This window comes from Lolium rigidum, chromosome 1 (assembly GCF_022539505.1).
Source record: "Lolium rigidum isolate FL_2022 chromosome 1, APGP_CSIRO_Lrig_0.1, whole genome shotgun sequence".
NCBI lineage: Eukaryota > Viridiplantae > Streptophyta > Magnoliopsida > Poales > Poaceae > Lolium > Lolium rigidum.
In genome coordinates, this window is record NC_061508.1 from 201,428,877 (window position 1) to 201,441,031 (window position 12,155).

Below are 12,155 nucleotides of genomic sequence, written 5' to 3' on the forward strand. Positions count from 1 at the left end.
CATATGCGTGCGGGTCCTACCAGCACTGACGGTATGAATCTTACCGCCCAGCGACGGTTTCCTCCTCCCGGGACAGAGCCATCTGCCCCAGCGACATAAACCGCGATGATGTAATCCGCGAGCCAATCTTCCGACTTAGTGCTGCCATCATACGTTCTTGTGTCCCGAGGCAACTGAAAGTTGCGCATAGGGGGTTCTTCCCTCATGATCCGCGTGCCAAAGCACGGTGGACACGAAGGATCTTATGCTTTGATCATCTCGGAGAGATAGACTCTGTCCAATTTGTGGTGTGCATCTTGTTCCAGAGGAGTCTTTCTCCCACACGATCTCCTAGGGGGTTTTGGTGGTAACCTGTTCTTTCCAAACCCAAGTTTTCTTCTTCATACCGGGCCACTGCTGCCCAACACCTCCTGGGTATCTCGGTGATGGCATTTCAGTGGCGGCATAACCCGCTCTTGTTGGGCGGTAATTTTGCCCGGACTCACTGTTTCCGGCATAGCCATTTCCGGCATAACCCTGGCCTGCTCCTTGGCTTTTTCTGCTGGCTTTTTGTTTTCCGGCCAGAACCGGATCATATACTGTCATCTGTTGTGCGTTCACAGCTTTTTCTCTCTTTCTGTCGGGATGGGGGGACGAGGCTTGCCCATGCGACTTTTGTCCGACATTTCTAGCCGAATGCACGACTTAGGATGTTTCGGCCTATTTACTTCGGGCCACCTCTGCTGTTTGTTTAGTAGCCATAACAAGTAATTCCTTAACTCGAGCTTGTTGTTTCACTAATGCATCACCGGATAAAGAATACAGTGCCTCTACTGCAGCATGAGCAGCTCTAAGAGTTTTATCAGGTGTGGTATACTTAGGCTTTTCCGGTGCTGCTAGCGATGCCGACACAGATTTTCTGGATTGAACTTCCCGACGCAAGTCCTTATCTAGGTTACGACCTCTAAGCCGGGTTGCAGCTACTCTAGCCGGAGCAGCACTAACAGAAGCAAAGCCATGAGCTACATTATACTCACGTAGGGTGATGTCGAGATCTCGCTGGGCGTGGGCCACATCGGCGGCCCCGATAAGAATCGCCTTGCGGTAAGCTTCCAGCTCCGCCTGAGTCGCTGCCGCATCGGCATTAGGCGTGATGGCCGTCGACAGCATGTCCATGGCGGCTTGGAGAGGAGTCGCAGCCGGAGGTATGTTGGATGTACCGATGATGTTCTTGGCCCGCTCGAGCGCGGGCTTTGCGTGGCGCGTGGACTTGGCGGGGGCGACGTTGTCTCCGGCAGCTCCTTTGCCGGTATCATCAGCACCGGCCATCATCACCTCAACGCTGCCAGCGGGGCGATCGGTACGCGACCCGTGGGCTGCATCAAATCTTGGCGGATCCGGCGCCACCAGCACCTCGGAAGGATACCGGCACTCTGGCACAGTGTCGACGTAGACGCGGTGCAAGCCGAAGAGCACGACGCGGCCGTTCTTGGGGAAGCGGGTGCCATTGGCGAAGCAGCCGGTGTTATCGTCGACGAAATCCAGCGAGTCGAGGTGCTGCATGAGGCCAGACCCCACGGTGGGTGCCAACTATCGTCGTGGTGAACAAACAGATGTCATAGGATGGCTTAACATGGGGCCGGATGTGTGCAAGTGGATCCGGAAGAGGGTAAGATGGAAAGAGAAAATAAGAACTCAAACAAGATCACAAGCAAGAAGAACACGGGCAATATACCTAGTTTCAGGGCCCTCTTGGAGAGGCAAGACCGCTACTCCTACATACTGCAACTATATGAACACAACAGGGAGCTACAACGGTGGACCAACAGCACTTTGGCTTGAGGAACAAGAAGAGATAGAGGTAGAAGAACCTAGCAGGTGTACCGTACGGCTCTAGTGGCAGCTCTACTCCTCTCAGTCGTCGATCTCCCGCACAGGGGGGCCCTCCTCTCCTTATAAAGAGGAGAGGAGGCTTACAAGGGAAGGAAACCTAGGGAAATCTTTGCCTACCTAAGCTACTCTATAAAGTTTCTTTGGCTTTGGGCATGACGTTCCCTCCTGCACCTCTTGTCTGGTGACCTCGCTTGGTCGGCCTACGGCGCTTTCTTCGTCATCAATCAGCTTTGGCCTCAGGGCTTCGTTTAAGGCTGAACTTGCTCACATCCTCTGTGTCCTTTGGTCAGGATCGGATCTTTGACCCATAACGGACCGTTGGCCCCATACCGGACCTTCTCTGGGTTTATCCGGAGTAAACCGGTGGTGCCCTTTTTATCATCTTCGCCGTTCAGGCAGCCTTTTGATCTCCGGCTTACCTCAGGCCGGTTACCCACGATCCGGCATACTCTTTGGGTATACTGGATCCCTTAACCTGGTTGCCCTTTAAACCGATCTCCAATATTCTTGGTCGCAAACATACTTGTCCGGTTTATCCATTTAAGTCGGTTTTTAGCTATCATACTTAGGCAACTTTGCCTTACACTTAGCCTACCGGGGGTCATCCTATTTTGTTTCTTGTCTGTGCTTCTCCCTATTTTATACTCTAAAAAAGCCAACCGACTAGGCTTGCTTTTATTCTTGGTGTGTAATTTGCGCACATGTACATATATATGTGTAGTTGAAAACTTGTGGCGACTTTTCTTTGCATTTTATATCCCCTGCTATTTTTTTATATGCAATTGCACATGTATACGGTGATACCTAGTCATATATGAATGATACTACTCGTATATGAGTAGTAAACCTTCTGCTATATATGAGTAGTAAACCTTCTGCTATAACTGCAATTGGTTGTTTACATACTCCTATTATTAATGTAATAATCAACCTACTCCTGTAGAGAAAGTACTAAAACTGCTTCGTTTTCTTTATAGTAGTAGTACATTAATACCATCCTGTAGAGAAAGTACTAAAACTGCTTCGTTTTCTTTATTTCTTGATTGCAAAGGTAAACTATAGACTAATATGGAGCAATTTTTTAGTCTATTGAGTACATTAAACTACTACAACTGAGGAAGTATATGATACAACCATCTCAAGTGTATAGAAATTTAGAGATATCTCCACAAACCTTCTATTGCTGCCCTAGATTATACAAACTCAAAATATTAGTGCATTTTTTTGAAGTATTGTAGAGTATTGGATGAACACTAAATTCCCTTACATCTCCAGCACAGGTAAGCCTAGAATAAATAACCATGGTTACCTGCAGCCAGGTCCAAACATATAGTAAGCAACAGAACTACCTGATGATGTCAATGAAGAATTCTGAATTTGGAAGCACCTAGAACAGGTGCAAGTGATTTCCAAAAGATGCTGACGTGAATACATAGCATTCACTGGACATCCCCACCTACTCGTAGTCGTAGCAACTACCAGTACTCCAAGTAAATCGCTATTTACACACCACAGTCGACGGCCAAAACAATACGGCCTAATCGTAGCAGAGCCAGTCACATACCAGTGACGGACCGACCAACAAAACAAAACAGCAGTCTAGCTAGTGCGGCAGCAACTGCTTATGAGCTACAAGTCATAGTACTTCTGATCGTCCAGGCAGATCACTTCATCACGTCCACCCCTGGATGACGCCGACTCGGGAGAGGACTCGATCACCGTCAGCTTCTCGTCCAGCTCGTGTATCTGCTTTTTCAGCTTATCCCCGCGATCAGGCAGCCTCGACACCAGTGTCTGCAGCAGCAAATCATTGTTCTCATCTTAGTACATATACATAGATAGGCAAGAGAATGGCGTTGCTGCCCGCATGTTTGCAGGGGAGTTTACCGCATTGGCGAGGGTCTGCGACAGTCGGTTGATTTTCGCCTTGATCTCCTCAGGGCTCTCTGAGTTTTTGCTGCTCACTGCAGAGTATGCTCTTGGAGTGAAGTCCTTTGGCTTGAAAGCATGGGCAGCCCTGCATGAGAAATGCAGTCGGGTCAAAGTCTCGCCCGCAGCACTCAATCACTAATAGAAAGACTGGCAGCAAGGCTTACCCATTGGCAACGTAGTCAGATGAGGATGCCTTATTGTACTGCCTACCCATCATGGGCATGCTTGGAGGCTTGCTGCACACAAAAACAGCAAGACTATTAGATATAAACCCTAAAGCCTGCGAGTAAAAGGAACATGCTGTGTGAGTGTTGAATGCAGCAGCACTAACCTGTCCAGAGCATCATGCTCACTCAGCGCAGGTAAGACTGCAGTCTTGGAAAATAGGAGGCTGTGATTGCTCACACCCGCTATACCTTGTCGCTCTAGAAACTCTATGTGCGCCCGCAACTTCTCATCCCTGCAAGGTGCAGTACAGGTACACAAACTTAATAAGGAGAAGATGGAATTATCACCAACTACTGCTACCAGGGATCAAGAAGCTCCATGTCCAGGAAATTCAATTAAAAGCAAGCAGTCACATTTCTCTTTGGTACCCCATATCATCATTTCCTAAAGTATCCCCTCATAGAGGAACCTCGAGATTCTAGTGTGAATGTTCTGCCACATTAATACCCCAAATTATCATTCCTAAAGTACTAAGGTAATATTGAAATTCAGTTTCATTTCAAATTTCTGATAAAATGTAGGGAACCTTGGTAACTCAAATAGACTGTCGATATAAATTATCTCAAAGAACATTTATAGGCAAGCATATAAAGAACTTTTCACAGAATCACTCGGTCAACTCATCATGATCAAAATAGCTCTGCCCATAATTATAGACAAAATAATACGGAGTAGTAACTTACTTGACAAATTGCTGTCCGTGCTCTTCTTGCAATTGCTTTTGTGTAACGGAAACATCAAACCCTTGTTCTGGTAAACTAAAGAGCTCTTGAATGTCCTGAAGATACACAAATGAATTAGCTATAGTATCCAGCAGGACATACAGCAAGCATTGATAGGAAACAGATTTCATAAAATATGAAAAGAAAGGGTATCAGGATCATTACCTTCTTGCTGAAGTATCGAGTTTGTTCTTTCTGCTCTGTGGCTGTCCTAAACAAAGCTCCCTTGAAGACCTGGAAAAAACATTATGCTATTCAAGGGGAAGTACAAAACTTAAAGCTAGAAGTGTCGTATTAAAAGCATTTGGAGTAAAAATTTCTATATCATATTTGGACCTGCAATTTATATATCTTTTCTTCGATTGTTCCAGATGTCATCAAGCGGTATACAATCACATCTTTGGTCTGCCCTATTCGATAAGCACGATCCACACTTTGATTGTCCGTACTGTAAAACGAAGATTGTGTAAAGCAACAAATAATTAGAAAGGAAAATACTTGATCAGGAAGTGCCACTGTTTGGGTACCTTGGATTCCAAGCAGGATCAACTACTATAACACGAGCTGCCTTGGTGAGTGTAAGTCCAAGCCCACCAACTTGTGTGGTCAGCAAAAATATTTGTGCTCCAGGACCCTCTTGGAAATCCTGGAGATACAAATGCATAATACATAAGCAACATAACAGATATAGTTGAGTCCATGGTACAACACAGCAGAAGGAATGTGAATGCATGAATATGAACCTTGACAATTCTTTCCCTTTCAGAAACCTTGGTTGTACCATCAATGCGTAAAAACTTGTAGCCCTCCAATAGTATAGTTTCCTGTTGCAATAGTTGAATGTGTCAAATGAATACACCGAGGTAGATAAGATAGTTCAGTTTTTCTTAAAGTACATATGATAGGCCAAACTTGTAGGCTTCCAATAATATAGCGTCGACAATTTCAAATAAGATGACATACTCAACAGCAGTTTGGTGTAAAGAACACCTGCTGTTAGATGCACTTTGATGTCAGCAGTAGATAAAGGATGCCAAAATCAACATTTGATCTCAAGTAGTTCTACTATTATTGAACACAAGAGCTGAATGCTCTGGATCTTCTGGTGTACGACAGCAAGGTGAATATGCATATTTCACTTTCATTACGCACAGCGAAAAACTTGTCCTTTTTACTCTACTGTTGATTTGTATGGAAGTTTGTGGAGATTAATAAGGAAACAAATCAATAGCTAAGTATATATGACATATCAATAAAACAGCACGCGCAGCAACACAACAAGAACTGACATGAAAAGAACAGACCTGAATAAGGTTTAGCATTTTACGAGTCTGAGAAAAGATTAGAACATGGTGTCCCTCTTCAAGAAGTTTTCTCTGCAACATTAAATATTAACCACTTGAGTTTACAGAAACAAATATTCATCTGATTTACAGCATTAGATATTGCTACCAATGCACAGGCATTCATCAAAGAACGCTTACCAACAAGGACTTGATAAATAACAACTTGCATGAGATTTCTTCTTCAACTTGCAGTGCTTCATCATCATAAGCCATATCTGCAAGGTTCATGGCCATTTTTTCTACCATACCCATATCCTGGTTATTTAGCATTCCATCCATGCCTTCCAAGATGCCCTCAGCGCCTTTCTTAGTCAATATCATTGGGTGGTCACATATTTTCTTCAGTATCTGTTGAATACAGATATATGTAAACAGGCACAGTTGCACCAAATAACAAGCACATAGTAAAAAAAATAGTGGATTAAATCATGCAATTAGATATATTTTTTTGTGTAGCAGAGGGATTAAGAAAATAATTAATAGTAAAATGTCAATGGTAGAGTAGCCATGGAGTCTTGGAATAAGAGAGAATCCTTACTTAGTAAGTGTGTTTAGCAATAAATGATGAAGAGACATACGGACAAATGAGGGCAAAAGAGTGAGAAAGTAATCAATTCCATATGCACACCTCATACTCTCATAGAGGATTGCAAAAGCTAAAGCACTAGTTTAAATCGGAGTGAACATACATACATGATGAGCATATCATGAACGGAACTGAATGAGTACATGAAAGTAACGAGAGAACAAACAAAGGTAGACACAATTGGTGCAAAGAAAAGGCTTTTGGCGCTGATGCTTACTGTGATTGCAGCCAACGGTGATCCTTGCATCGAGGAATGAACCATGTCACTGTTCAGAAAAGCTTCATACAGTTTTCTCTGCATCCAAGAAAAGAGATAACAAGATTATCATTGGCCAATTACTCAATCAGTTATACATTCAATGACACCAGAATTTGTACCTGACAGGCAGTTAATTTCAGCCAGACAATTAGCTCATTCTTCTTTGAAAGTTTTTTATCATCTGCCGAACCAGTATCAACGAACACTTCACTTTTCATGCGGCGCAAGAAGTATGGCTTTATCCGCTCTCTTAAATCCTGCAAAGAATATTCAAGTACCAAACGATGAAAAAAACATGTTATAACAGGTTTAGTATGACATAAACAACAAAATGCAGTAAAAATGAGATGTCTTGGTCTAAATAGCTTGCCCTCTAATGTCTTCAACTATAAGTTAGGCTGGAACCCGAATGCACATCAACAGGTTTAGTATGACATATATTACCTCTGTTTAGCTTTCTAAAAAGGCTTATATTTTGGAACGAGGTAGTAAGTAATAATCTTGAAGGATTAGCAACATTTAAAACAACAAGTGCAGCAAAATGAGATGTCTTGGTCTAAATAGCTTGCCCTCTAATGTCTTCAACTAAATGTTAAGCTGGAACCTGAATGCAGTTTGTACCACATCAACAGGTTTTGTATGACATATATTACCTCCGTTTCAAAATAAAAGCCTTTTTAGAAAGCTAGTTCAGCTTAGCTTTCTAAAAAGGCTTATATTTCGGAACGGAGGCAGTAAGTAATAAACTGGAAGGATTAGTAACAATTAAAAAACAAAATGCAGCAAACTGAGATGTCTTGGTCTAAATAGCTTGCCCTCTAATGTTTTCAACAAAAAGTTAGGCTGAACCTAAATGCAGTTTGTACCACATGTCAAATCAGGGTGAATGAACTACTTCTTTAATTTATGGATACAGTATATAGAAGTAAGTTGATCTCAAACTAGTATTTTTACAAAACAAAATGGTAATAAAAAGCAATGTAATTGCACACATTAGACTTTATCAAACACTATAATGTTTTACAGTACATAATGCTAGCATAGAGGAACATCTCATTCTCAAATATCCAAATGGTAATAAAAAGATAAAATTCGAAAACACAAATCTTGTCTGGCCACAATAAGAGGAAATATGGCTTAGCTGTCATCTATATCTTGAATACAAATAGAGAAAGAAATATTATTACCTTTGCTACAGTTGAGCCTACGTGCTTCTCTCGATTGGTGGCATTCTTGTCATTTCCTCGAATGATAGCCGATTCATATCTTCTTTTGAACCTGTCATGCTCTTGAGATATAAATAACAGTAGATGGTGCAAAATAAAGAAACAGTGTTTATGTAGGAAAACAAGAGAGCAAGTCAATTACTCGTCCTTATCACCCAAGACTTGCGGGCAACAGAAATAGAACAGCGCCCACATTTCCTGTAAGAATATACATGTTTACTTACATTGGTAATAAGAGGATAAAGCATATAGGAGCATCTACAGTGAGGTATTAAGAATTTAAGGTAGGTGGTACCTTCAAATTATTTTGTATGGGTGTTCCACTTATGACAATGCGGTGGACACAAGGTATTTCAAGTAAACTCTTGGCCCTTTGTGTACTCGGGTTCTTGATAATATGTCCCTCATCAAGAATAACATAGTCCCATAGATTTCCATCCTCGTCTTCATCATCATCATAAAAGTCACCTCTTATCAGCTTGTCATACTTCCCTACCACGTTACCATTGTAGAAGTCGCCCCTTATCAGCTTGAAATTGTTCCGGACATAGTCATAAGTAGTCATTAAGATACCGCCCTCCTGTAGAAGAAGATAAGGAGTTAAAACAGCTGCCAAGACTCATTAAAATATTTTGAATGACAAGATATCTTTTTAAATAGCTCACACGTGGAAATGAATATGTGCTGTCTCTCAGGTATAAGTAATTTCAAGTTTCAAAAAAAAGGGTACTGGAAACTTCAAACCAGGAAGAAGCCAAGATAAGAATGATAGTGTTGAGAACGGAAAACCAAACCTTGAATGCGTACTGAAGCTCAGAGTCACGAACTTTTGGACTGGGAGCAGAGTAGCTATGAAACAAAAAAAAAGGAATCAATTAGTGCCAATTGACGGGATTTGGCCTCTATCAGTTTGAGGGGAAAATATTAATAGCAGATCATACTCTCTAATCTTGTGTTTGAGGCCGACAACTGCAAGTTCCTTGGACCAATGAGTGAGAAGTGTCTTTGGCGCAACCACTAACACTCTCTTGATTAAACGAGAATGAAACAATCCAGCCAAGAAGGCAGAAATCTGAAAGGTAAAAACAAGGATGCAAGTACTTGTCAGCAAACTGCACCCCTTCATATTCATAATATACTGTGGCTGAAGGAAACTGAACTTTGTAACATTGATCTAGCTAGGAAACAAGTATATTCAACACACAGTACAAACATAAGAAGTAATTCTGCTGTCCAATGATAACTGCTTTCAGTTCCGCAGATGCAGAAGAAACTAAATGGCATGGTGATGGCTTTCAGTTCTTCAGATGCAGAAGAAACTAAATGCTTTGCAGCACTGGTCTAGCTAGGAAACAAGTACTCCTATATTCCAATGCACGGTATAAACATAAGAAGTCATTCTTCTGTCGAATGATAACTGCTTTCAGTTGCGCAGATGCAGAAGGAACTAAATGGCATGGTGATGGCTTTCAGTTCTTCAGATGCAGAAGAAAATGCAGGTGTTGAAACAGATTATCCTAGTACAAAACATGAAAGGTGGTATTTGTTGTTATAGTCGAACGGTACTTGAAAACTGGAAGCAGAAATAGGCCAGACCTGCATTGTCTTGCCGAGCCCCATGTCGTCCCCAAGGATCCCTCCGGTGCCCCTGCAGTGCAGAACCCAGAGCCACTTGAGCCCCTCGCGCTGGTGCGGGTAGAGCATCTTGAAGATGTCCCCCGGGAGCTTGTAGGGCTTGACCATGACCCCGCACCCGGTGGGCTCCATCTTGAAGTCCTCCGTCTTCTCCCAGCCGACATCCTCCTTCCCGCGGTTCTCCTTCTCGTCCTCAGCGAAGGCGGCCGTGAACGGTGAGGCTGGCACCTGCGGCTTCTCCGCCTTGACTTCCTTTTTGGCTGCTGCCGTTGCCTTGGCCGCCTTCTCGCGGTTCTCCTTCTCCTCCTCCTCCTCGCTCTCGTCGTCGTCGTCGTCTAGGTAGTCCACCAGGGACGATGACACGCTCTTGACTAAGTTGTTGTTGCCAGCAGCGGCGTAAGGTCCTGCTGCGGGTTTCTTCCCCTTGTTGCCGGTCTCCTCCCAATAGTCAGGATCTGCAGCGATTGCAGAGGACGCGAATGCTGGAGCTGGGACCTGCGGTTTCTCCACCTTGACTTGGCCTGCCCTCCTGACCACCGCCGCGGGGGGCGCCTCGTCGTCGGAGCTGGAGAGGTCGACCACGTCATCCTCGTCCGATTTGGGAGCCGGCGGAGGGGCGGTGGGCCCATGAGCCTCGCCCGATCTAGGAAGCGGCGGAGGGGAGGAGGACGTCTCGGAGGGGGAGTCGGCGTCGTAGAAGCGGTCGGCGTCCTCGGGGCTGCCGCCGTCGGCGAGGGCGCAGGGCAGCGGGTCGGGCTGACGCGGCGCGGGCCTGGGGTTGTGGACGGACATGGAGTCGAGGCGGGCGGTGAGGTCGTCGAGGATGTCGCGGATGCTGTCGTCGGCGGCGGCGGCGGCGGAAGGGGGCGAGGAGGAGGCCTTGCAGAGGCGGCGGCGGCCGGCGAGCTTGACCTTCCGGTCCTGCTCGTGGGGTTCCGCTCCATGTTCCGGGGGAGTGGGGCTGGATTTGGGATTGGGATCGGGGCTAGGGTTTTGGGGGGGCGGTGGTGGGCGGGGGCCGCGGCTCTGGGTGAAGCGGAGCAGGCGGTCGTTGAGGCCGTTGGGGGTTGGGGCGGCGGCGGCGGGGAGGTGCGGCGGGTTGGTGGGGTTAGGGTTTTGCCGGTCGGCGGTGGGGGAGTCGTCGTCGTCGGAGAAGCTGAAGGATGGGGGCGACGCCATGGATTGGGTTGGATTGGATTGGGGAATGCGGGAGGCGGGGGAGATTGGATGGCGTCTGGGGTGGGGATGAAGAAGAAGAAGAAGAAGAAGGGGAGGGAGGCGGAGGATGTGGGATTGGGAATGGGGAGAGGCGGCTTTTCAAATTTCGAATCCCCTCCTCCTCCTGCCCAAATCCGAGAGTGCTCCAACGGACGGGAGGAAGGAGGGGAACGTTGCCAGACCAGCCTGCCTCGGACGTAGCGTGTTGGAGTTGGAGGATTACTGCTCCGTTGGTCCTCGGGTAGCAGAACGAATCCCTTCACACCGGTGACAAGGAAGGAAACGAACACGCTCAAGTCATCCCAATCAACCAATCATCCACCACGCAATTTTGAACTCTACCTTGCAAATTTCACCAATTCAGACAAAAAATTCACGAGTCTCTGTCCCTGATAGTTGAATGGAGGGCGTGGATCCGGCAAATCACCCGCTCCACTGCCCCGCGATCCTTCCTTCTAGTCACCGGCTTCCACGCCTGCAAATACGTAGACATTTTGTACAAACCGTCGGCAGGTTGACGCGGGAAAACTTCGTCTACTGAAAACTTGTTACTAACGTTCCAAAGCGTCCAAGAAAGAGCGGTACACACCATCCGAAGAACCCGCTTGGACTATCCCACCTGAACACGGGAATCCTGAAGATGGGGGGCATTGTGACTTCTCTCATGAGATTAACCCGTTCGATACGGTCTCCAGCGCCCAGCTCGCGACGAAACAGGAGGTGCCAAGCCTCCCCCGCGGCGGGCGTAATCCACCAAGGCTTCCTGGTCAATGGAAATGGCAAAGAGCATGGGGAACCTATCACACTGGGGCCTCGACCCCTGCCACCAGTCCCGCCAAAAGCTTGTCGCCTTGCCATTATGCATCGCATGCTTGGCCCCCGGGCGAAACGGGTGGTTGAGCTTCTGGATGGAGTTCCAGAACTGTGAACCCGGTCGGTGTGAATCCAACATCGGGTCCTTGTCCCTAAGGTATTTATTCTGCAGGATCTCCGCCCACAAGCCTTGCTCTCCAGAGTAGAGCCTCCATATCTACATGACCAGCATAAGCCACGTATTGACAATGCCCGAGCCCCCCCCCCCCTGGCTCTTTGGCTTACAAACCGCTCACCATGGCATGCAGTGGCAAGCTG

At 45.9% G+C, this 12,155-nt stretch overlaps 1 protein-coding gene across 1 annotated transcript; it reads right to left on the bottom strand.

Moving 5' to 3' along the window:
* Positions 1-3,075: 3,075 nt before the first annotated feature.
* On the bottom strand, positions 3,076-10,598 carry LOC124654271 (SNF2 domain-containing protein ENL1-like). Its single transcript, XM_047193289.1, has 19 exons — positions 9,768-10,598; positions 9,113-9,243; positions 8,966-9,020; positions 8,467-8,751; positions 8,314-8,369; positions 8,133-8,223; positions 7,065-7,202; positions 6,904-6,981; positions 6,239-6,448; positions 6,059-6,130; positions 5,498-5,578; positions 5,282-5,400; positions 5,091-5,202; positions 4,920-4,988; positions 4,716-4,810; positions 4,136-4,264; positions 3,969-4,040; positions 3,760-3,889; positions 3,076-3,666 (listed from the first exon to the last, which is right to left on the bottom strand). Exons 1-19 carry the CDS (start codon positions 10,596-10,598, stop codon positions 3,502-3,504), a joined length of 2,919 nt encoding a protein of 972 aa, XP_047049245.1. The 3' UTR covers positions 3,076-3,501.
* Between the last annotated feature and the right edge of the window lie 1,557 nt (positions 10,599-12,155).

Bases quoted from the DNA above. Each gene is read 5' to 3' on its own strand.
- LOC124654271 (XM_047193289.1), bottom strand. From the start codon at position 10,598: ATGTCCGTCCACAACCCCAGGCCCGCGCCGCGTCAGCCCGACCCGCTG. The intron at 8,370-8,466 runs GTACCACCTACC...ATATTCTTACAG, and splicing joins CCATACAAAATAATTTGAAG to GAAATGTGGGCGCTGTTCTA. The intron at 5,203-5,281 runs GTACCCAAACAG...TTCGTTTTACAG, and splicing joins GATCCTGCTTGGAATCCAAG to TACGGACAATCAAAGTGTGG.